Source organism: Melospiza melodia, chromosome 29 (genome assembly GCF_035770615.1).
Source record: "Melospiza melodia melodia isolate bMelMel2 chromosome 29, bMelMel2.pri, whole genome shotgun sequence".
NCBI lineage: Eukaryota > Metazoa > Chordata > Aves > Passeriformes > Passerellidae > Melospiza > Melospiza melodia.
Genome location: NC_086222.1, coordinates 304,156 through 326,587, shown reverse-complemented (window position 1 = coordinate 326,587; position 22,432 = coordinate 304,156). Strand labels below are relative to the sequence as shown.

Here is a 22,432-nt window from a genome sequence, read left to right as displayed (position 1 = left end):
CTCTTCCTTCTCTCTGCCCAAGTTTTGTATTTGAAAAGAAATCCTCAGCACAGACCACTTGCTCCTTGCTGGCTTTACCTTGGCAATAGCTCAGATGTAGGCAGAGTGACCTGGTTGTGGTCTTGTTAGTGTTCCCTTAGAGAAGGATTAACAGTACAACAGTGGTCCTTGTCACAGCCTGGTTTTTGCAGCCTTTGCAATCTGATGTTCTTGAGCTTTGCTTGTCTCATTTGAAGTAATTTGCTTTTCTTACTGCATTTTAGGTCTCCTATCCACGGCCGGGGTCTGTTCTGCAAAAGGAACATCGATGCAGGTGAGATGGTGATCGAATATTCAGGCAATGTCATTCGCTCCATCCTCACTGACAAACGAGAGAAATACTACGACAGTAAGGTGAGTTTTGGGCTTTTGTAGATGTTCTTAAAGAGTTTGGGAGAGCTAAAAAGTGGCTGTGAAGGTAGGACAGGCCTATATAAAAATTCTGTTGGGGACATCCCAGATTGTGTTTACTGATTTCTTGGGTTATTTTCATTCTAGCTGGAGCTTAAGAGGCTGGAGCTTTACAGGCACTTCTCTTTCCCTTCTGTGGTCTGGGATTAGTCGCAATGAATGTGGGGATGAAATGATGCAGGCAGGAGTGTGTCAGGCCCAGTGGATGGTGGCTGCAGACGCTCCCTCAGAGCTGGGCTGTCTGCTGGGGCGGCTGTGCTGGGCTGCCCTGCCTGCACTAATCCTCCCCTGTCCTCCCTGCACAGGGCATCGGGTGCTACATGTTCCGCATTGATGACTCCGAGGTGGTGGATGCCACCATGCACGGGAACGCAGCCCGCTTCATCAACCACTCCTGTGAGCCCAACTGCTACTCCCGGGTCATCAACATCGATGGCCAGAAACACATTGTCATCTTTGCCATGCGCAAAATCTACCGAGGGGAAGAGCTCACTTATGACTATAAGTTCCCCATTGAAGACGCCAGCAACAAACTGCCCTGTAACTGCGGTGCCAAGAAGTGCAGGAAGTTTTTAAACTAGAACTTCCATCAGCTGCAAGTGAGCCCTGCAGGGCCTGGGGTGAACCAAAGCTTGGAGTGAGCCCCTTCCCGGCCACTGGGATGGGACAGAGAGGCCAGAAGCAGGAGTGAAGATGGACTGGGCTCAGGGACCTGAGACTGGCGGCTGTGTTTGTCCGAGTCCACATCTTCATGTCTCGCATGTGCACACTCACCCTTGTGAGAGACATGGGCGGCTGGAGAAGATCAGCATGGTTATGTTTTTGCTATTCTCATTTCCCCCCGCCCCCATATTTGTTTCTCAGCATGGGGCTAATGAGTGGGAGAGGAGAGGGGAGGTCACCCCAGGCCCAGGCACAGGGCAGCAGTCGTGGGTTGTGTCCCTCTCCGTCTCCTGGCCAGAGCTCTCCTTCCTAGGGCTGAGTCAGTGGTTGGGTAGTGCAGTATTTGAGCTTGCCTCCTGGGGAGAAGGTCTGTGCCTTGCCAGAGGCCCCCAGGGACTGCATGTCTGCAAAACACTATGTGTGAGTGGGAGTAGGTGTGCGGGGGGCTGGCTTGGCTGCTCCTGAGGAGAGCAGGAAAGAGCAGCCCACAACTAGACACAAGAAGAGTTTGGCTGACATATTGCTCTGAAATCCCTGCCTGAGAGCAGGGGAACTCCTGGTGTTCTTTGGCAAGGAGGGCTTGTGCCAACAGTTGGGGCACTGTAAATCTTTGCTAGCAAAGGCTCCAGTTCACCAGCACTCCCTCTGGGCCATGTGGGAGGGAGGTAGTCCTCTGGGTCCTGTCTCCAGCGGCTGGGTTCCTCCTCTGTCCAGCGAGCTCCTGGCACAGCCAGCCAGCAGTGTCTCGAGGAACTGGGGTCTCTGGAGAGAGGAGGGAGTGCGAGCCAGCCCGGCCTTGGCCGCACACCGCTGTGGAGCAGGAGCTGGGAAGGACTGGTGTGAAGGCACCCGCTCTGCTCTGCCCTGCCACAGTGTCCCAGGCCTTTGGGGGCAGGCAGGAGAGTGGCCCTGCAGCCTGTCATGGTCAGTCGTCTGGGTGTAGTCACGTTGTGTTCCCCAGAAAACACAGAAGGACACCAAAACGGAGCCAAAGTTCTCTGCAAAGGCAAGGCCAAGTGCCAGCTGGCCTCGCCCGCAGCATCCCGAAACGCATAGGAAACGCAGGAGGCATTGGCACAGGGGACGAGGAACCAGGCCAGCTCTGAGCAGGTTGAGGGACACCACTGTCCTGGTTGGAGCAGTGTGAGTCCTCCTCCCTGTGGGATCTGCCCTGTGCCTCAGAGCAAAACCAGAGAGAGACAAATGAGAGACCCAAGCCTGACAGTGACAACATTGGATTCTGCTCTGTTCTGTTTACAGTTTAGTATTTAAGGTTTTATAAATGTAAATATATTTTGTATATTTTTCTATGAGAAGCACTTCATAGGGGAAAGCACTTATGACGAGGCTTTTTACAGTGGTATTATCCTAATTTAAGAGAATCTCTTTTTAATGATTTTTTTATTTTCATAGGATGGTTCTAGGAAATACCTGGCTGGACACAGTCTGAGCCTTTCTCCAGTGGGGGGGTTGCTTTAGTTTTGTTTTCTACTCTTGTTCTGCCTTTTTGACTTTAGTAACTGTCTCCGGGAGGGTTGACTGGACCTTAAACTGTATTTGCCCATAAGGACGGGGCAGGAGGGAGAGCTGCCCAGCATGGTATGAGTTTTGCTCTGTGGGAGGACAGTGTGTGACTCGGGCAGATAGTTTGATTCTGCCTTGCCCGTGCTGGTATCCTGCAAGGGTTTAAAAAAGAAAAGCAAGACAGGATGAGACGTGACACTCAATACCTCTTTGCTGGGAGGCCAGTCTGAGACACACACCTCCTGCCACAGTCTGTCCTTCAAAGGCAGATGGGTTTTTCTGCGCAGAAGGGAAAGCAGAAAGCGCCCGAGCTTTTCCGAGCTTTCCTGGTGGTTAGGTTGCAGTTGTTACAGGAGCCACTCTTCCTGGAGCTGATGTATCCGAGGGCTGCTCTGAACCGGCACTGGCAGTCGGTGGGGGGGAAGGGACGGGGAGTGCCTGCTGACTCCCCAGGTCTCTCAGAGGGGCATCCCCCATCCACTCCTCTCTGGTCTTGAGACTTCTTCCTCTGCCCTGAGAAGGAACAGCAGCGCTCGGAGGTTCAGAACCTGCCGATTTCCTTTTGTTATTGCACTGTGTGAGGATAATTTGTTGGTAACTGTTGAAAGCAAAGTCACATTGAGGCTGCATTTGTTACTGAGATGATTTGATGCACTGACAGTTTGGGAACGCACATACTTTGAGGAGCCCAGAGAGTGCCCACCCGGGGGATCTGGGCCCCGTGGCCCGGAGCACAGCTGCTCTTGGCCCTTTTCCTTCCGTTTCTGACGTGGGGCGGGGGCATAGCCCTCGCCATGGCAAAGCCCCTGATTTATCCCAGAGCTCAGCTACGCTTTCTCACCCCGCGCTCCCCGATCTCCTGGCTGCAGGAGGAGGTTCCCTGGGAAGCGCTGCCCGGAGCCGCCGCGCGTGGGGAGGGTGGGAAGGAGAGCGGAGGGGAGCGCTGTGCCTCAGGGGCCCGCAGAGCCGAGCGCCAGCCCCTCCTCGCCGGGCCAGCCCAGGCAGCGGCGCCCGCCTTGCTGCTATTCCCTGTGGCCAGTGGAACTGTCTGTCCCCGGGCGCACCGGGGCGGCTGGGCCTGCCTGCCGCGCCCAGGCTGCCCAGGAGCACCCCGCTCCCCCTGTATGAATGTATATTTTATAAGGACTGACGCAGATCATGGTATCTGAAAATACTAAAAAAGGAACCTTAGGGCGTTTTGGGGTTTTTTTTGTACAAACCGACATGTTTTTTTTTAAGGAGAAGCGGGTCATTGCAAAGGGCTGGGTATCTTTTTTTTTCTGGTTTTCTTTCATTTCAAAGCAATACCAAGTTCTTCAGCAGGACGGTCTGTGCAGAATCATGCCATTCACCCATACACTGGTCCACTCTCAACACTTGCAAATTTTTTTATAACTATAAATACAATATATATAGGAACTAATATAGTAATGCACCGTGTAATGAAGCCTAGTTCAGTATCGGTTCATGGCTTTTAATTCTCTTTAACACTATAGATAAGGATTGTGTTACAGTTGCTCACAGCTCCAGGAAAGCCTTGCTGCTCACTCCCCGCTGGCAGCCAGGGCCAGAAGCTGGGAGCGGGTGGTTTGGCTTTTCCTGGCCCTTCTTGTTACAGTCAGTACTTGTACAACTTGGTTTCTTCCTTTCCTTCCTCTCGTTTTGGTTATGAATGTTGGGGTACCACCTACATATAGGGAAAAATGTGCTCTGTGCTTTCCTGGTATCTTTTTAACAAGGTACAGTAGCTTCGTCTATCGGCCGAGAACTATACTTGTGGTGTTTCTTTTATTGAACTTACAGTCTCTTTAGTAACTACAGATAGGTGAATAATTGTTTCAAAAAACAAAAAAAAAAAAAAGGAAAAAAAAAAAAGCTCTGCAAAGGCAAGGTTATGTTCTAGAAATACATTTCTTGACAACTTATCATGTATAACAAAAGTTTTTTTTTCTTGTGTTCTTCCAATCTACTGGTTGTTTGTTTTTTTGGTTTTTTTGGCTTTGGTTTTTTGGGTTTTTTTAAAAAAAGAGGAAACGTGTCTAAAGTACATCAGTGTTAACTCCCTGCCACAGGGAAGAAGGAAATACTTTAATAGTTTAAAAAAATGCTGAAAGCTCTGCAAAAGACTGAATGTAAAAATAAAAAGTGTACATAGTTGTAAAAAAAAAAAAAGGAGTTTTTAAACATGTTTATTTTCTATGCACTTTTTTTTATTTAAGTGATAGTTTAATTAATAAACATGTCAAGTTTATTGCTGCAGAGGGCTCTCTCCATTTCTTCTTGAGAACTGAGAAGCTGCTGCTTCTCCAGGACGCTCACGAGGGCTGGGAGCCCCTGGCCAGCGCCAAGGGCTGCCCAGGGTGTTCCGTGCCGAGCCCTCGGCCCCGGCTGTGCCCCCGACCTTGGCCGGGCGGTGGGGCCCCAGCCCAGGCTGCCATAGGACGAGGCAGGGTGAACATTAACTGGGCTGCGGCAGCCACAGTGACACAGCAGCATGGCCACAGCCAACGACAGGGCCGTCCTGCAGACCATCTTCAACCCCAGCACCCCTTTTGGGGATATCCCAGGGTTGGATGAGGAGGAGGAGGATGTCCAGGACGAGGGTGAGTGATGCTGCATCAGGTTCTCCCTGGAATTGCCAGCAGGGTCCCCACAGGGCAAGCAGGTGGGCAGGGAAGGAGGCTCTGCAGGCTGGGAGCAGAGCCTGCTTGAGGATGGACATCGGCACCCTGTCCTGTGTCTGTTCCCTCCTGGACAGGGAGTGCAGGGTGGCAGTGGGACGGGGCCCCGTGGGTCGTCCCGGTGCCTCCACTTCCCAGTTACGGTCTCCCGTTTGCACTGCAACAGTGGAAGCTTTTCCGTTGGAGCTGCTGGATCAAGTGCGGGAGCTGGAGCTGCAGGGCGTTTCTGCGGCTGAGTCAGGAGACATCAGCACGGCCCTGGAGCGGTTCAGCGAGGCCATTCGCCTGCTGCCCGAGCGCGCCTCGGGCTACAACAACCGGGCCCAGGCGCTGCGTTTGCGCGGAGACGTGGCAGGTGAGCAGCGCAGGTGAGCAGCGCAGGTGCGGGCGGTCTCCTGGAAGCCCCAGCCCCTACCGACGCCTGCCCTCGTTGCCAGGTGCCCTGCAGGACCTGGACGCTGCCATACGGCTGAGCCGCGGCCGCGGCCGCGCCGCCTGCCAGAGCTTCGTGCAGCGCGGCCTCATCCACCGGCTGCAGGCGCGGGACGAGGACGCCCGGCGGGACTTGGAGCGCGCAGCGCGCCTGGGCAGCGCCTTCGCCCGACAGCAGCTCGTGCTCCTCAACCCCTACTCTGCGCTCTGCAACCAAATGCTCTGCGAGATGCTCGGTCGGCTGCGCAACCCCGATGGGGCCGGGAGCGACTGAGACGGGCAGGAGATGGGCTGGGTAGGGCCGTGCTCCTGAGCTGGCCCAGGCAGACACGCCCAGAAAAGGTCCGCCTCAGGTGCCAGAGCTCCTGTGCCTCCCTCTGGCTAACAGCCAGCGACGGGAAAGCACCAAAGCACCTTGCTGTGTGTGTCTCGCTCTGCTCAACCCCGAATAAAGCTCCCTCTGTTCCCAGCACCTGGGCTCTGCTCGTGGCATTGCAGGAGGCATTGTGGTGCGATTCCCAAGCGTGCACAGGCCCGGTGAGATGGGTGCCGCGGCGGGCGCGAGTCTGGGCCCTCTTCCTTGCAGGGGGGAGATGGGAATGGCGGGGACGCGCACACCCCGTCCCGGCCGGGCAGCCCCGGCAAGCGGCGGCCCCGAGCCCGCGGCTGCGCGCGGCGATCGCGCTCGGGGAGGCGGCGACGGGGCCCGGCCGGAGGGACGAGCGCTCGCAGCCGCGCCGGGCCCGCCCCTGCGCCGCATGCACTTCCCTGCCCGCCGGGCCCGGGCGCAGAGCCGCACTGCAGACCGGGCTGCACACGGCAGCAGCAATGCTGCAGGTAAGGTGCGCCTGGGCCACATCCTGCGACCCTGCTGTGTGCTGGAACACCACGTCCCTGCTCTAGCTGCGTCTCCTAGCGCTGAGCACGGCTGATATAACATGGGGTGTGCCAGCGGCTGGCCGGGGGCTGCCCTTGCCCTCCTGCTGCTACCGCTGCTCAGCCTCCTGGCGCTCTGCTTGGCAGGTGAGGCTCTGGTGGGGTGCTGTGCATGACGCCCAGAGCAGGACCCCTGCCACAGCTCTGATGGGGGGGGGGCTCTCTGGCAGCACTGGAGGAACTGGACCCCGCCACTGAGAGGCAGCCGCGAACAGTGTGCACCCTGCAGGAGGGGGAGAGTCGTATCTTCACCTGCTGGGTGCCCCGGCCAGCCCCCGGTGCCACGCTGGCCTGGTACCTCAACGGTCAGAAACAGGAAGTGAACCTCTCGACTGCAGACACTGCCAGCATCCTCACCTTCACTGGCCAGCGCTCCGACCACCAGCTCAACTGCTCCCTGACCATCCCGACCCCCAGTGAGAGCTACAACACCTCCATCCTTCTCAATGTGCAGTGTAAGGTCCGCGGTGCCGGCCTGCTCCAGACTGGGATGTGGGGAGGGTGTGTGGGGCTCCCATCCAGCCTGGGCAGGACCATAACCTGCATCCACCACAGCCATAGCAGGGCAGCATCTTGTCAGTCCTGTGCAAACGAGGTAGACAAGTGCTCCTGGACCCAGGCGAGACAAATCCTGCTCCCAGCTGTGTTGTCCCCATCCCTCCTCCCCATCTCACTGCCTCTTTTTTACCCAGATAAGCCAGAGATCCTCCAGGAAGGTGCCCACTACCAGCAGGTTGAGGGCACTGGCCTTCTCCTGGTGCTCTTTGTGCTGGTGCAAGCCAACCCACCTGCCAGCATCACCTGGATGGACAAGCATGGGCATGTGATGGCTAACACCTCCAAGTTTCTCCTGGGTGCCACAAGCTACCCAGGCCTGGCCAACCACTCACTCCACATCCATCTTAACTGCACAGCTGGAAACCTCTCCATCAGTGCAGCCAACAGTGTGGGCATCACCACTGCCTCCCTCCTGCCCACAGGTAACTGTTGAGGGGTGGGCATGGTGCAATGGCCCTGTGGAAGGGTGCTGATGGCTCTGCACTGCCAGTGCAGGTCTGCTGGATGCCCGTGTGGAGCTGCCTGTCCTGGGAGTTGCCATTGGAGCAGCCCTGGCCCTATCTGCCCTGCTCAGCCTGGGCTCCTGTGCTGCCTGCCTGGCATGTCGCTTGCCCGAGCTTATGCGAGGTCCGGGGCAAGCAGGACGCAGCCCACGCAGCCAGGGCTCCCAGTGCAGCAGCTCTGAGCCCCCGCAGCCCCAGGGCACGCGTCTGCCCCGCCAGACCCAGTCCCTGCCACCCAACCTGCGCCTCGGTGACCTTGCACAGGAAGAGGGAGGTAAAACCCTGATGTGCCAGCGCAGCACGTGTGGGGCTGCGGGTCTTGTCTGGGTGAGGGATAGATGTCCTGGCTCTTATTCCTTTGCTTCCCTGCAGCTTCCCCCAAGGATGCAGGAGCCAGTGCTAGGGGAGAAGAAAGTGCCCTGCTAGGACTGGAAAACTCCCTGGTCCGCAGCAAGCTTGGTAAGGGAGCAGGTGGGCAAGCAGCCCTAAAAATGTGTTATGAGACATGGAGCTCCGTGGCTGCCCCAACAGGCAATGAGTTCTTTGTCCTGCAGGTTTTATCCAGCTCCCAGTGTCTGGGCGCATCTACAAAGTGCCCAGCATGAGCAGTGATGAGATCTGGCTGTGAGCTGCAGCGTGGTGCCCGTGAGCCAGGGCTGTGCCAGAGCTGAGCAGCTGAGGGTGCCAGGAAGGCCGTGGTGGAAGTGGCAGCTGACCAGCTCCAGTCTGTGCTGTGCAAGGCTTGGGAGCTGTGCCATCAGCCAAGGCATGGTTAAATGTAGTCCCTGAACTTTACTGATACTCTGTTATAATCAAAATGCATCAAAACCGTTTATAGCCAGGCTCCAGCACTGCGATTCCTCTCGGGGTAAAGCCAAGCACCAGCTTTGCTTTAGCAGGTTTGTGACTCCCTGCATGACCCTCTTTGCCCCTGTCCCTGCTGCTGTGGCAGATGGGTGGGAGGTCAGTGGAGCAGGGGCTGAGAAGAGCCCAACAGCAATAAACTGAATTCAAGCATCTCTGTGGTGCCATGCAGGTTATTTCTGCTTGACAGGAGCTAAGGAACTCTTCTCAACAGGAAAGGGGGTTCAATAATAAGGAGCAGAGGAGATTCAAGGTCTCCAGGTCAGAGCTTGCAACACCCTGAGCAGATCTGAGCGTTGTGTTTGAATGTGGAATTTATTCCTGTTTGCTCCAGCCCATATAGTGTGTGCTGAAGGAGCCTCTGCTCTGCAGCACCTGTGGCAGAGAGAGCTTGACCCTGGGAAAGGCTGGTTTAATGCTGAACTCCTTGGGAACAAGTCAAAAATGGAGCCATTAGGCAGCTTCTGCAACAAATATGGTGAGTCAAGCCCTACTCCCTAACAGAGAGCAGCCCAGCAATGTCTCTGAGATCAGAGAGGCTTCTGATTTGCTGTGTGGTATCCCCCAACCTGCTCTGGGTACACCTCAGTGTCCAGTGGCAGACAGTGATCCAAGAGATGAGGCTTTAATGTGCAGCATCAATTAAAGCTCAACACCTCTGCCTCCGCTGCTTGTGAGGGTGGGTTGGATGGTGGGCTCCTGCCCTTCTGCCCATCAGCCAGGGGCTTGAAGTGCTGCAGGGAAAGAACATGCTCATGCAAAGATTTGACTCCCACTGCTCAGAGCACCCTGAGGTGTGCTCAGCCGCCAGCCCAAGGAGATGCACTCAGGCCTGTGCTGGCCTTTGAACAACATGGCACCTCAGCCCAGAGCACAGCCCAGCTCCCTGCGTCAGGCAGAGGCACCAGGGAGAGAGAGCATCAGCTGGGAACGTGTTCTCTGGGGCCCACCAGCCCTCTGCACACCCCACTGCCATCACAAAGCCAGATGTGAAGGGCCCAGCTGTGCAGTGCTGCTCGCTGGGTGGAGCTGCGTACCTGCGAGTTCTTGAACTCCAAGAAGAGGGAGAAGAGGACGTGCAGAGGGTGGATCCGGCTCTTGTACACGGGGATGTCCAGAATGGCTGTGGGCGAGATCAGAGCGTGTGAGGGCACCTGATCTGCACTGCCCCACACAGAGCATTGTCAGGAGGGGCTGAACTCCCACTGCCCCACCACTGGGGCTCCACGCACCACAGACTGCAGCCCCCTGCAGTGCAAGAGCCCACCTCCCACTGAAGCAGGCGAAATAATCCCGAGTGCTCGGGGCTGAGCCTGCAGCTAAAGCTCCCTGGCTTTCAGTGAGAGCGCCAGGCCAGCGCCACATTGTGTCCGCAGCACAGCCTCCCCAGCTCACCGCAGATCATGTCGATGTACTCGGCAAGGTCACAGCTCATCTCCGCGCTCGGAAGACCCACCTGCAACAGACAGGGCTGTCAGATCTGCTCCGACTGCTCGAGCCTGGGAGCAAACAGAGGCCACTGGGGCAGCAGCTGGGAACTCCCCTGCTGGGCTGCTCCCCAGCTTCTGCCCAGGGCGGAGCCATGAGGAGGAACAAGCCCAAGAGGCTGGGCTGTGGGATGGAGCAGGCACCCAGCTTTAATGGGAGATGGTTTCTAAGACCAAGCACTGAGCTAACCACTGGTCACCCAGACCATATACCTTTCCCAGGAGCTCCTCGAATTCTGGTGACCATTCTTGCATCAGGGTCTCGATGTCAGGCATTGGCCTGCCAGGGAAGATTAGAACATCAACTTCAGCATCAAACACAACCTTCCACTGCTAGCTACTCCGTCAGGAGTAATCCAGTAACTCACCTGGAGTAATGGACTGTGGCAGGAGGCTTGCAGCGATGCAGTTCACTAATACTTTCAATCCAGCTCTCAATGGCTTTAGGGTTATTTTCTGCATTCTCCAAACTCTTCACTTTTATTTGCTGCTAAAAACACAAATATAAACCTGGAAGTGTTTAATGGTGTTTTAGGGCTTTTTGGCAGAGCTGCATTCACTTCTGGTGAACCAGGCCTTCTCTTTCCCAGCTGCACTTTACCAACGGATTTCTGCAAGCAAAATGCCAACTAAAACTGGGTATGAACAAGCAAAAGGAAATAAAGCATCACCTGAAGTGAACAGACCCAGAGTTCATATCAAGACTTGGCTGAAGCAAGGCTCAAATCCACTGCAGTTTAAAACTATGGATTAAAGCAAAAGGTCTGGTTTTGCTGCTTTCAAAGTAAACTTCTCAGCTGTAAGAGTAAAATGCCATGGTTTTACTGCAGGAAATGTGACCTGCAGTAAGTGTGACCTCCCTCTCCCTGACTCACCGTGATGTTGTGCTGCTTGGAGTTCTCTGTCAGCCAAAGGGAGAGCACGGTGGGGTCTGACTGCTTGGTTGAGGGCTCATCCAGGACCAGCAGGCCAAGGTTGTCAGGCTTGCCATCAGGACGAGGAACCTGCAGGAAAACAGAGCCCTGTTCTCTGGGGATCCAGGGCAGGTGCCTTCCTACGGGCTCTCTCAGATGTGCATTCTATGTAGGGTGCTGCCTGAAAAGGACACGGTGTTGGAGAAGGAAAGCCCAGGCTTTCTCCCAAGTTACCCAAGTGCTGTTTGGGAGGTGACCAAACCACCAGTGTAGTTTTCCAGGTCTCTGCTCATCACATCTGACAGAGCAGGGGCAGACCAGAGCCCAGGCTGCACTGCCTGGCTGCCTGCCTGCTCTGAGCCTGCGTTCTGTTTCGGTTCATGGAGCAGGACAGAGAGGGGAACCTGAAGAGACTGTACCTTTAGGAATGCATCGATGTCTCCAACAGCAGGAATAAAGTCTGGAATAAAAGGCTGCAGCTTGTGCTCAATCTCTATTGTTTTGGGAGTGTACCTGGAAAAAAACACCACCACAGCATAGGTGACTAGAGACCGTACTGCAATAATTGACATAAAGGAGAGCCAAGAGCAGGCTAAAACCCTTCCACTCACCTCTTGATGTATTCAAAGAGATCTTTGATTTCAGAGGACACCTGCAGGTAGTCAAAATCTGCTGGATTGAAGTCACTAAAAGAAGGAAGAGAGTAGAGGGAGAAGATTAGCATCTCCTGGGCACAGCAAACAAGCCCGGGACAGGTTCGCCAGCTGGAGGAACCACCATCCTGAAGCATCGGGGAGGAGGAGGCAGGAGCTGCCTGTCCCGATGCCACGACTCTGCTCACGCTCGTGGGATCTGGGGAAACCGGAGGAGCTGACAGGGCCCGAAAGGCACCCACCAGCCTCAGCCCGTGGCCAGGAACGCCGCTCACCCGTCCAGCGTGGCCCCGTGCTCCTCCGAGTCCTCCTCCGAGTCGCTCTCCGAGGAATCTTCCTCCGAGTCCTCATCGTCCTCGTCGTCATCCTCGCTGAAGGTGGCTGGGCCGGGGAAGTGTGCGGCTGCCTCCTCCTGGACGAGAGCCGGGTCTCACGGGATATCACCGAGCCCCCGGGGCCGTGCCCCCGCCCGCTGCGCTCGTACCTTCCCTCCGCTGCCCCGGCCGCCGCTCCCGGCCGCTCCGACCGGCACCCCGGGCCGACGGGAGTCCCGCAGGCGGCCCGCGGTCCCCGCCAGCGGCGAGCGGGCTCCGGGATCGGCCTCAGGCAGCTCCAGGCTCTCGTCGTACGGCTGGTTCTCCACCGGGCGGGGCTGCGCCGAGAGCCGAACTCAGCGGCGGCGAGGCCCGGGACGGCCCGGCGCCCGCACCCACTGTGTGCTGCCACGCCGTGTCCCGTGCCCCACCTCCGCCCGCGCCCCGTGTCCCGTTGTGTCCCCCGTGTCCCCCCGTGTCCCCCCGTGTCCCATCTCAGCCCGTTGTGTCCCGCCGTGTCCCCCGTGCCCCACCTCCGCCCGCCTCGCTTCCCGCCGCGCCGCCGCCGCCGCCGTCGCCATGGCGACTCCGCCCGCCGCGCCCGTAGCGCCCACTCGGCCCGGCCGCGCGCGCCCCCTGGCGGCCGGGAGGAGCCAGCGCCCCGCCCCGCCTCGCCCCGCCCCGCCTCGCCCCGCCCCGCCGTGACGGTACTTCCGGGTGCGGACGTGGCGCGGCGCCGCCATCTTGCGGGGCCGCCCGGGAACCGGAGTGAGCGGAGGGCCCGAGCGCGGATCCCGCCGCCGCTGCCGCTGCTATGGTAAGGAAAGGGCCTGTCCGCCGCGGGCAGCGCGGGGCTCGGGACAGTCCCCGGGGCAGTCCCGGCGCTCGCCCGGCCGCCCGGCCTGTGCTCAGGCCGGCGCTGGAGCCCGCGGCCTGGTGGGACGGAGAGCGGCGCTGCCGGGTCGGGCCGGGGCCCTTGGGGGCGGCGGGGACGCGGCACTTTTTCTCTGGCGACTTGGAGCTACGGTGCCTCGTGAGCACGGCCTCACGCCTGCTGTAATTGGCGTTCGGGCTGTAAGGTGTAACCGGGCCGGTGGTGTCCGCCCGCTCCCCCGTGGCACCCTGTGTCTCAGGGCCGGTCCAGCTCCTTTTGTCCGTCACGGCGGTGTTTGGGTTAGTACAGACCCGCACACAGCTCCGGCAGAGCTGAACTGTGCCCGAGGTGCGGCAGGGATCAGCGCTGCCATGTTTGAGGATTTCGGATACTTTCTGTCAGTAACAGCAGTTGCGGATTTAAAAGATCCGAAGCGCGGAACAGAATTATCCTGACAAAAGGAATTAACATCTGTGAGAGAGAAATAAAGGGAGGAAGTCTGGGCAGACTGGGAGATGGAGAAAGTGCAGTTGGCGAGTGCCTGCTGCCCAGTCGGTGTGATAACGCCTGCGAGCTGCCTGGGAGTCAAACCGGGGCTTGGTGAGCCTGGCTCTGCCGTGCCTGTGGCGCTGGGAGATGTTACACCTCACAGCGGTCCTGTGTGTAGTGTAAGCTGGGACAGCCTGAGGGAAAAGTCGATAATCCGGAGCCTCCCCTAACGCTCCCAGGGACTGTACACCTCGGTCTGTGTGAAATCAGGAATGATCGTTTGCCTGACAGAAGCAGGGAGAGCTCTCAGGATTGTTTTGGGACAGAATGTGGATCGGAGAGAGTGAGCAAAAGCAGGATGTCTCTGCTCTTGACATAGTTCATTTCCCGGTCACAGAGGAAGACTTAGGATCTTGTCTAAGGAAGGGTGTGCAGGTGAAGTGTGCTGGTCAGAGATGCTTTCCGTGGGCACGGGCGGGGCGCTGCTGACGCGCTGCTCTCTTCCAGGTGCTGTTGGCAGCCGCTGTGTGCACGAAGGCAGGGAAGGCCATCGTGTCCCGGCAGTTCGTGGAGATGACTCGCACCCGCATCGAGGGGCTGCTGGCGGCGTTCCCAAAGCTGATGAACACAGGGAAGCAGCACACATTTGTGGAGACAGAGAGCGTGCGGTACGTGTACCAGCCCATGGAGAAGCTCTACATGGTGCTGATTACCACCAAAAACAGCAACATCCTGGAAGACCTGGAAACACTCCGACTCTTCTCCAGAGTGGTAAGCACTCCTCGCCCTGTGATGTAGCCCAGAATGGTGCTCTTGTGAGGGATCTGTTTCTGAGCTGGTGCAGGGGCACTGTGTGCCTCCACTTGGTGGGTCTGTGTTCCAGAGCCTCCCTTTCTGACTAGACAGAAAGCTCCGAACTTTTGATGGTAGTTTTAAACTCCACATTAAAAAAATCATCAGTTTTACTTCACTGGTGAGACCAAAGGGCAGACTGTAATTTAGAATTAAATATTCTTTGTACAGTGTGTGGTTGTTACAAGTGCAGTGCTGCTATGCAGGAATCCTGAAGCAGCAAGTTGATGTCTTCACACAGCCAAAGGATTTTCAGGAAATTCACTGGTCCCAGCATGCAGGAACCTTTGGGTTCCTTTGAGTTAGTGTTATGAGGAAGCTGAGAGGTTTTATATGGATTTTGATGTAGAAGAACTAATAGCATCAAAGCTTCATCTTGTTTATTGACAACGTAATGGTAGGAAGAGCAGTGTAAAGTTGTGCTGGGCTTGGGTCTGGCACAGTTGAGACCCCTGGGATGGTAGAAAGAAAGTGTTTACGTGGTACTGTTTGGGGGTACTCCTTTAAAATGTTCTCGCCTTCTAGATCCCTGAATATTGTCGAGCTCTGGAAGAGAATGAGATCTCAGAACACTGCTTCGACCTAATCTTTGCCTTTGATGAAATTGTTGCCCTGGGCTACCGTGAGAATGTAAATCTAGCACAAATTCGGACCTTCACTGAGATGGATTCACATGAGGAAAAGGTGTTTCGGGCAGTCAGAGAGGTGAGCAGGGACACCTGCATTCCTGACACAGGGTGCCCTATCTGCGAAGCACCACTTCTGCTATACAGAGTGTTGTTCCACTTTGGAGGGGCCGTGCAATTAATTAGCGTTTCTGAGGGCTAAATGCTCATGTCTTGTTTCTTTTTTCTTGGCCAGGGGTTTTTGGGCAACTGCACTTAGCTCCTGGGCAGGGCTGATGTTGCAAAGCTGCATCGGGATCTTCTCTTTTCCTCCAGACGCAGGAACGCGAGGCGAAAGCCGAGATGCGCCGTAAAGCGAAGGAGCTGCAGCAGGCCAGGAGGGATGCAGAGAGACACGGCAAGAAGGCACCAGGCTTCGGGGGCTTTGGCAGCTCGGCTGTGTCTGGGGGCGTGACAGCAATGATCACAGAGACCATCATCGAGACCGAGAAGCCCAAAGTGGCACCAGCTCCAGCCAGGTAGGGGGGAATGCAGGTGGCAGATGTGGGAGTCAGTGTTGGCTCAAGCCACGTGCCCAGAGGGTCTGACGTGAGTTCCTCATCTGTGTAAGTATTGAGGAACATACGTACCACAGTAGCACCCCATAGTCTCTTTGGATTCTTGGATGAACAATGGGCTTTCATTTTGTGTGAGAAAAAGAGGTCCCAGCTCCTGGTAATGCATGGAAGTATATCTGAATCTAAATTATAACTAAGCACCCTGCACATAAAATGGTCAGTTCCATGCATATTCTCCCCCAGAAAGGCTGCCAAGTTGAATGGTATGTTGTTGGGATGGTCAAGTTACAGCATTCGAAGGTAACTGGGAAGGGGGAACCCATTGCTGTCAGCTGACTTGGAGATTATTACATGTTTTATTTAGGCCTTCAGGTCCCAGTAAAGCCTTGAAACTCGGCGCTAAAGGGAAGGAGGTGGACAACTTCGTGGACAAGCTGAAATCAGAAGGAGAAAATATCATGACTTCTGTAGGCAAGCGCTCTGCAGAAGCAGCCAAAGTTCTCACTTCTCCCATTAACATGGAGAGGTGAGTGCTGCCCTTGCTTTGGAAGCAGTCTCCTCACAGCTCTCCCTCTGCATGTGGCGTTGGGAGAGAGCAGCTTCATTGCTCTTCTTAGGCTTTTTCCTGTATTTTCTTACCTTGTAATTATAACCGTTGGGCAAAATCTGGGAAGGCATGTCAGCAAAAAAAAGCAGATAGTTTGGTTAGGCATCCTCATGACTAAAATGGGCGCTCCATCCATTGTTGAGCTGGGGTTGGGAATTTTCCTGTGCTTTTTTCCCTGCACTATTGTCACTGTTTCCCAGCCTTGTTACTGCTCAGGATGGAAGTGTTCACAGTTCATTTTACTCACAGTGATTAAAAACCTTTTAATGCCCTGAGCTGTGCACTCAGCTGTGGCCTGTCAGAGGGGATTTGAGTGACCAGCTTGTCAAGATGCTGCATCACTGCTATTTAACTAGGCTCCCATCCCTTGCAGACCCATATGCATGGATCCTCCCGCCTCTGAGTTCACTGTCAGAGCAGTATTAGCCCCCGCTGTACCAGCCATGCTGTTGTTTGGGAGTCCCTGCTCAGTATAGCCCATCCTTACTGAGCAGTGATCTCTGTTGTCTGGGGGATACCAAGAGTGTAGGACTTGAGCTTTTCCCTCTGCCTGTCTAGTGTGCACATGAAAATAGAGGAGAAGATCTCCTTGACTTGTGGCCGTGACGGAGGGTTGCAGAACATGGAGCTTCATGGCATGATCATGCTGCACATCTCTGATGAAAAGTTTGCACGGATTCGCCTTCATGTAGAAAATGAAGACAAGAGGGGAGTACAGCTACAGGTAAAGCCTAATTGGAGTCCCATGCTGTTGAACATGTTTTTGCTGCTTTCCAGGGGAAAAATAATGGAAATACTCAAGTATCTTGCTGTCCTGTGTTCTCATCTAAGCCTTCTCAGCAAATACATTGGAAATGGGAGTAGTCAGTGCAAGTATTAGCAGAAGTGCAGGGCCAATCACGCTCAAGGGATTGAAGTTCACTGGAGAAATGCAGTCTTGGTCACTGTCTTGCCCTCAGAGCCTTATCTGCCCAGCAGTGCACCTTGGCATGCCAGGTGACCTCATGTGGACTTTGCAGCAGCCTGGTGTGTTGCTCAGTGCCTGTGCCAGTGGGGAATTAATTTATTCTCTTGGGAGTTGTTTCTTTCTGAGGTTGTTTGTCCTGTCACTGCTGTGTCTGGGACACTTGAGGGCAGTCAGCAGTTGTAGCTCAGAAGGTTCTTGGGAGATTGGTCCTTCCCTTTCTCCCTCCTCATGTGACCCTACAGATCCCTGGAGGAGGTGCTGCTTTGGCGCACTCTGGCTCGCTCCTCATTAGGGACTCGTCTGTACGTTGTCTGTCTGCAAGTCCACTTCCTTCCAGTGCATCCATGAGTGGGCTGCTCACAGCACTGCCACAGGTGGTGCTTCAGGTGGAAGATGAGACCAAGCCCTTTGCTGACTCCTGTCTTTCTAGTACAACTTGAATGGGAACTTGCAAAAATCCTCTGCTTCTAAAAAGCTGCTCACACTTGAGATTGTGAAGAGAGTGTTTAAATGGAGTTTGGCCACTGACATATATGTGCATTAAGGTTGCTGAGGGGAGACAGTAGTGTTATGGTGTCAGGCTGTTTTTCCTAAGCACATTAGATTGATTTTTCTTGAAATGTCTGCTGTAATCATTCAGGATGGTCTTTGACTTATAGTTGTTCTGTAGACACCAGCCTGCATGACTTGAGTATCTGTTGCAGGTGCTTGTAAGAAAGACAGTGGTGGGGATCCTTCTTGTCAGATTAGCATTTTCTGGAAGGATCCCAGGTTGATAAGCAGTTGTGCTTCAGATGGGCTTCTGAGCCAGCAGAAAACCTGATGTGTGTTTCGTCAAAGCTAACACTGGAATGTGTAGGCCTCTCTGGTAGAACCTGCATTACCTATTGTTCTGTCCCTGGGCTTAGACCTATAGTCTGGGCATGTGTTCCTCTTGCAGACTCACCCAAACGTGGACAAGAAGCTCTTCACCACAGAGTCACAGATCGGTTTGAAGAACCCAGAGAAGTCATTCCCTATTAACAGCGATGTGGGCGTGCTGAAGTGGAGGTTGCAGACCACAGAAGAGTCCTTCATTCCATTGACAAGTGAGTGCAAGTCTGAGGGCTTGGGCAGAAGAAGCTGATGATTGTCCATGAGCTGCTGATAGCCACCTTGCAGCAGCTGGGCTGCCTGGAGCCTGGCATGTTGTAAGACCTTGGAGATACTATGTGTATCTGTTGGATAGTGCCTGTCCTTGTGTGTTTTCTGTAACACCTCAATGAAAATAGAGACCTTTTCTTAAAGTCAGCTTGAGGGTGACTTCGCTGGGCATTTTGAAGTGCATCATCTTGTGAAAGCCTATTCCACATGAAAGGCCTGCATGGTTCACCTACTGTCTCTGTTTCCTCAGTTAACTGCTGGCCATCAGAGAGTGGGAACAGTTGTGATGTTAACATTGAATATGAGTTGCAAGAGGAGAGCCTAGAGCTGAATGATGTGATCATCACCATCCCCCTGCCGTAAGTCATGCTCCTTATCACACAGCACTAATGAGTCCCATCACCTCCTTCCCCTCTCTGTTTTGTGGATCTGGCCAAGCCAGTGTGTGCTAGAGGCATTTCCTTCGCTCTGTGCAGGGAAGTTATTGTCACTTCTCATTGCCTGGTGTAGGTCTGGTGTTGGTGCCCCAGTGATTGGGGAGATTGATGGTGAGTATCGCCACGACAGCCGGAGAAACCTCCTTGAGTGGTGCCTGCCAGTGATAGATGCCAAAAACAAGAGCGGTAGCCTGGAGTTCAGCATAGCAGGGCAGCCAAACGACTTCTTCCCGGTGCAGGTCTCCTTCATCTCCAAAAAGAACTATTGCAACATACAGGTATGGTCGCTGCTTGTGCTCCACAGGTGGGAAGTCACCCTTGCCTCGGTCCCCGGCTGGCTGACACTGGTCGTGCTGCAGGGGCACCATGCTGTCCCACTGGCCATGGCTAAAGGGTTGGCTTTAACCTGCTTCTGAGACTGCTGGATTTGGGAGTCCCAGCAGACAGCACTGGCAGCTGACACTTCATGGAGTTTGCCTGAAGTTCCAGTTGTTTCTTCAAGTCTCTGAGTAGTCATTAATTCCCATCAGACTTTGTTGGAAAATCCATCAGCCTTGTAGCCAAAACACTGCTTAGCATACAGCTGTCTGTCTCCACTGAAGTCTAGCCAGTGGCTGCCACTTCGCTCTTCAGCAGAGACACAGTTACCACAGAAAATCACTCCCCTCTTTCAGGGATCCTGGGAACAAAGGCCTTTGTTTCAGGGCTGAGCTGTGGTTTGAGGGCAGCAGGTCGGCTGTACTTATCATGGTGTTGGGAAGCATGGCATCGCTGCAGTAAGGGAGTGATGTTCAGTGCTGAGCTAATGTTGCCTCTTGTCTCCACAGGTTACCAAAGTGACCCAGGTAGACGGGAACAGCCCTGTAAGGTTTTCTACTGAAACCACCTTCCTGGTGGACAAGTACGAAATCCTGTAATGCCAGACGTGGTGACGCACAATGGAGGAAATTTTTAAATTAAAAAAAAACGAGGCCGACGTTTATTCTGAATGTTGGGAACGCCACAGCCCCCTCTGCTAAGATGCGTGGCTCTGTCTGCCATCTACAGTGTTCCGGGGTCACAGACATTTTTTGCAGAGAAGTGACGTGCTCATGGGGGAAAAGGCCACAAATTTCTTTGGCAGATTTTTACCGACTGGCAAAAAAAGCAAGATCTCCACAAAGAGCCTGACTTTGACATGCTCCCCCTCACCCCGAGATGCTCGGAGCTCAGCCCAGAGCCGACCAGACATCACTCTCTCCTGAAGCATCACATGCTGTTCCGTTGTTGGTGCTGCCATTTTCATTTCTCCTTGGCCTCTGGTTCTCATGTGTGGGGCCACCTGCAGGTCCTGACCCTTCCCTCCGGTGGAAGCTGAGCAAGCGACCTTGGCCTCAGAGGTGGGGGGGCTCATAGCAGGGGTGGGGAAGAGGGACCCGGGGGTTCAGTCCTTTTGCCCCACACAGTTACTGCTGTTCCTCCAGCTCTGCTGTGTGGCAGTGGCCCAGCTCTAGGTGGTCTGGTTCCTGCTGCTGCAGCGGGGAGAGCGTCCAAATGGGACTGTGTCCTTACTGTCTTCCACAGCTGTTCTCAGCCAGGCTTTGGAGGAAGTTTAGTTAGGTTAGAACCAGCTGTATATCCTTTGCAAGGCCGTTTTGGTGTCTGGGGAGGCTGAGGGCTTTGTCTGCCTGGGTGAAAGGAGCTGTGGAGCCTGGTTGACTTACTTGGCCTGCATATCAGGACCTGTCTCAAGTCAGTGTTGGTTCAGCACTGGCAGGTGTGGGAGAAGGAAATGATGGTTTCCAGGTAATGCGAGGGCTGATCCGAGCCATTTCTCCTACTGCTGCCTCATGAGCGTATTTGCTTCATCTCAGAGACCTGTACTGCCCTCAGCTCATCTCACCTGCATGGCTGGGGCCTGTCACAAGTGTCACCTGCCCTTGGGCACACCTCACCTCTGCAGCCAGAGGGCCCGAGTGCAGGTGGAAGGCAAGGGCCCTGAAAGTGCGTGTACTGTGCTCTGTGAGAGACAGCCAGCCTGTCACGGGCCCCTGGGGTCCTCTGCCAAAGAAGTTTGTGGTCTCTCCTCTGCTGGCAGCACCCGAGAGGAAATCAACCCTGGTCCTGTCCTGAGAGGGCAAGCTCTCTCCCCTAGCAAAGTAGGCAATCCCATTAACCCAGTCCTGTTCCAGAGCTGCTTGTCTGTATGATTTTTAAAATGGAGTCTAAGTTAGTTCAAGCATCCAAGGAGCTTTTTTTTTTTTCTCCTTACATTCATTGGAGGGTGATATTTAAACCGAGCCGAGGTCCCCACTTTTTGTAACCCTGTATGATCCTGGCCTAGGGAATAGAGCACATTCCAGTGTACACAGAGAATTCTGAGTCTTTAATCAAATAAAGTACTGTTGAAGGAGTTGGCTGGGGGTCGTGCGGTCCTTGCGGAGCCGGGGCCGGTCTGGCCGTGCGGGGGCGGGACGCGCCGCCGCCGCTTGGGGCGGGGACCGGCCGGGCCGGCGGAGCTGCACGGCGGAGCGGCGGCGAAGGGCGGGCAGGGCTGTCCCAGCCGGGGAGCGAAGGTGAGCGGAGCTGGCGGGGGTGGGACACACTCAGTTTGTGCCCCAGCGCCCGCTGCCCTTGGGAACCTGTGGGGCTGGGGCCAGCGTGTCCTGTAACGTGCGAGGGTTCCCTGGTGCTTCAGAGACAGCTTTGGGATGCGGTGCGGGCAGGAGAAAGCTCGGCTGCCTTGGCCCGTGTTGGGGCTCCCTGCTCGCTGGGGTGCCTTAGGAGGGGTGCAAGGAAGGAGCTGCAGACAGGGAAGTAGGAAAAACACGGTCAGCCATAAAACCAATCATTGCACAATGTTTTGGTGGTGCGTGGATGGGCTGGGAGTTGGTTCCGGATCCAGTGGTCCACGTCAGCGGTGAGTTTGCTGCTGTGGGAGCCCTGAGAGCAGCTTGGTGTTGGAAGGCAGCCAGACAAGGTTCTCCTATCCCCAAATCCTGCTGCAGCTCATGGGCAGTCACAGGGGGAGGTGGTGTTTGGCCCAGGGCTGCCGCTGCTGCCTCTGACACCTCTTGGGGAGCCTGGGAACAGTGCTGCTCTGGCTGGATCCTTCCTGCTCCATGGCTGGCCTTGTTTACTCCAGCTTCCTGCCACACTCCTGCCACAGCCCCTTCAGCTCTGTCAGAAAGCCAGAGGAATCTGGCAGTCCCAGAAGGCCCAGCTGCTGTGCTGAAGGGCCACTGTCTCTCCCAGCCCTCTCTGAGCACTAGGCAAGGGCTGCAGGGGCAGGTCCCCTGGCCGAGCACCACAGGCAGTAGCAAGGCAGGGTACTTCTTGAACTCCTTGTACATTTGGGTTTGCTGTGTGGTGCCATGTGTTGGTACAAGTGGGAGGATGGATTGTAGGAGAATAGAGATAGTGCTTGAAGGTAATCTCACTCCTGGGGAGTAGCAGCTGTACTAATTACCAAAGAGTAGGAACAGCCCTGCCCTTAATAGGGCACAGCTGTGTCCAATAAGGATGGGTGTTATAAAAGACCAGGTTAGGAGAGCTGGAGTTGGCTGTGCTGTGAGGAAGAAGGGTCAGGCGGTCATGCAGAAGAAAGAAAAAAGGAGTCAGTGTTGCAAGAAGCTGCCGTGGGAACTCACAGAGAGAAGGCATGTAAGTTTTACAGTAAGATAACAAACTAACGGTGACAGTCACTTTCCATCCACCGTGGATTGGTGCCAAGCACCCACGCCAATGGTGTGGTGGCCCGTACAGGGATTGATCCCGACAGGTACATGTAGGGCACCATGCAGGTGGATGGAACCACAGTATTGCACAGCAAGGGATCCTTGCTGGCAACCAGAAAGAGGAAAGTGATCAATGCCTGCTTTGGAAAGGTGAGGTTCACCCCACCCCTTTACCAGCTAACAAA

General features: G+C 55.1%; 5 protein-coding genes across 8 annotated transcripts in view; 4 read left to right on the top strand and 1 right to left on the bottom strand.

Moving 5' to 3' along the window:
* The window catches only part of KMT2A (lysine methyltransferase 2A), a 38,894-nt gene extending 33,998 nt beyond the window's left edge, over positions 1 to 4,896 (top strand). For both annotated transcript variants that reach the window (XM_063178262.1, XM_063178263.1), the window contains exons 35-36: positions 264 to 393; positions 756 to 4,896. In XM_063178262.1, the coding sequence (XP_063034332.1) occupies positions 264 to 393; positions 756 to 1,031 (406 nt within the window). In that variant the 3' untranslated portion in view covers positions 1,032 to 4,896. The remainder of the gene's footprint in view (positions 1 to 263; positions 394 to 755) is intronic.
* A 191-nt stretch (positions 4,897 to 5,087) lies between these two features.
* Positions 5,088 to 6,222, top strand: TTC36 (tetratricopeptide repeat domain 36). The gene is made up of 3 exons (XM_063178291.1): positions 5,088 to 5,240; positions 5,485 to 5,673; positions 5,756 to 6,222. Exons 1-3 carry the CDS (start codon positions 5,132 to 5,134, stop codon positions 6,022 to 6,024), a joined length of 567 nt encoding a protein of 188 aa, XP_063034361.1. The 5' UTR covers positions 5,088 to 5,131; the 3' UTR covers positions 6,025 to 6,222.
* Positions 6,223 to 6,472: 250 nt separating this feature from the next.
* On the top strand, positions 6,473 to 8,764 carry TMEM25 (transmembrane protein 25). Of its 3 annotated transcripts, none has more exons than XM_063178285.1 (6): positions 6,473 to 6,587; positions 6,857 to 7,141; positions 7,379 to 7,666; positions 7,740 to 8,021; positions 8,120 to 8,206; positions 8,302 to 8,764. In XM_063178285.1, the coding sequence occupies exons 1-6, from the start codon at positions 6,509 to 6,511 to the stop codon at positions 8,373 to 8,375; spliced, it is 1,095 nt and encodes a 364-aa protein (XP_063034355.1). In that variant the 5' UTR covers positions 6,473 to 6,508; the 3' UTR covers positions 8,376 to 8,764. The 3 variants fall into 3 exon arrangements, with proteins under 3 accessions (XP_063034355.1, XP_063034354.1, XP_063034356.1); XM_063178284.1 differs by having other exon boundaries at positions 6,504 to 6,773; XM_063178286.1 differs by having other exon boundaries at positions 6,505 to 6,773; positions 7,735 to 8,021.
* Positions 8,765 to 9,220: 456 nt separating this feature from the next.
* IFT46 (intraflagellar transport 46) lies at positions 9,221 to 12,722 on the bottom strand. Its single transcript, XM_063178295.1, has 11 exons — positions 12,513 to 12,722; positions 12,150 to 12,317; positions 11,941 to 12,077; positions 11,624 to 11,698; positions 11,432 to 11,525; positions 10,974 to 11,102; positions 10,467 to 10,588; positions 10,312 to 10,378; positions 10,007 to 10,067; positions 9,649 to 9,734; positions 9,221 to 9,345 (listed from the first exon to the last, which is right to left on the bottom strand). The coding sequence occupies exons 1-11, from the start codon at positions 12,720 to 12,722 to the stop codon at positions 9,250 to 9,252; spliced, it is 1,245 nt and encodes a 414-aa protein (XP_063034365.1). The 3' UTR covers positions 9,221 to 9,249.
* ARCN1 (archain 1) lies at positions 12,705 to 20,923 on the top strand. The gene is made up of 10 exons (XM_063178318.1): positions 12,705 to 12,796; positions 13,850 to 14,113; positions 14,720 to 14,899; positions 15,136 to 15,338; positions 15,742 to 15,903; positions 16,543 to 16,708; positions 17,892 to 18,039; positions 18,345 to 18,453; positions 18,605 to 18,809; positions 19,359 to 20,923. Exons 1-10 carry the CDS (start codon positions 12,794 to 12,796, stop codon positions 19,446 to 19,448), a joined length of 1,530 nt encoding a protein of 509 aa, XP_063034388.1. The 5' UTR covers positions 12,705 to 12,793; the 3' UTR covers positions 19,449 to 20,923.
* The last annotated feature ends 1,509 nt before the right edge of the window (positions 20,924 to 22,432 follow it).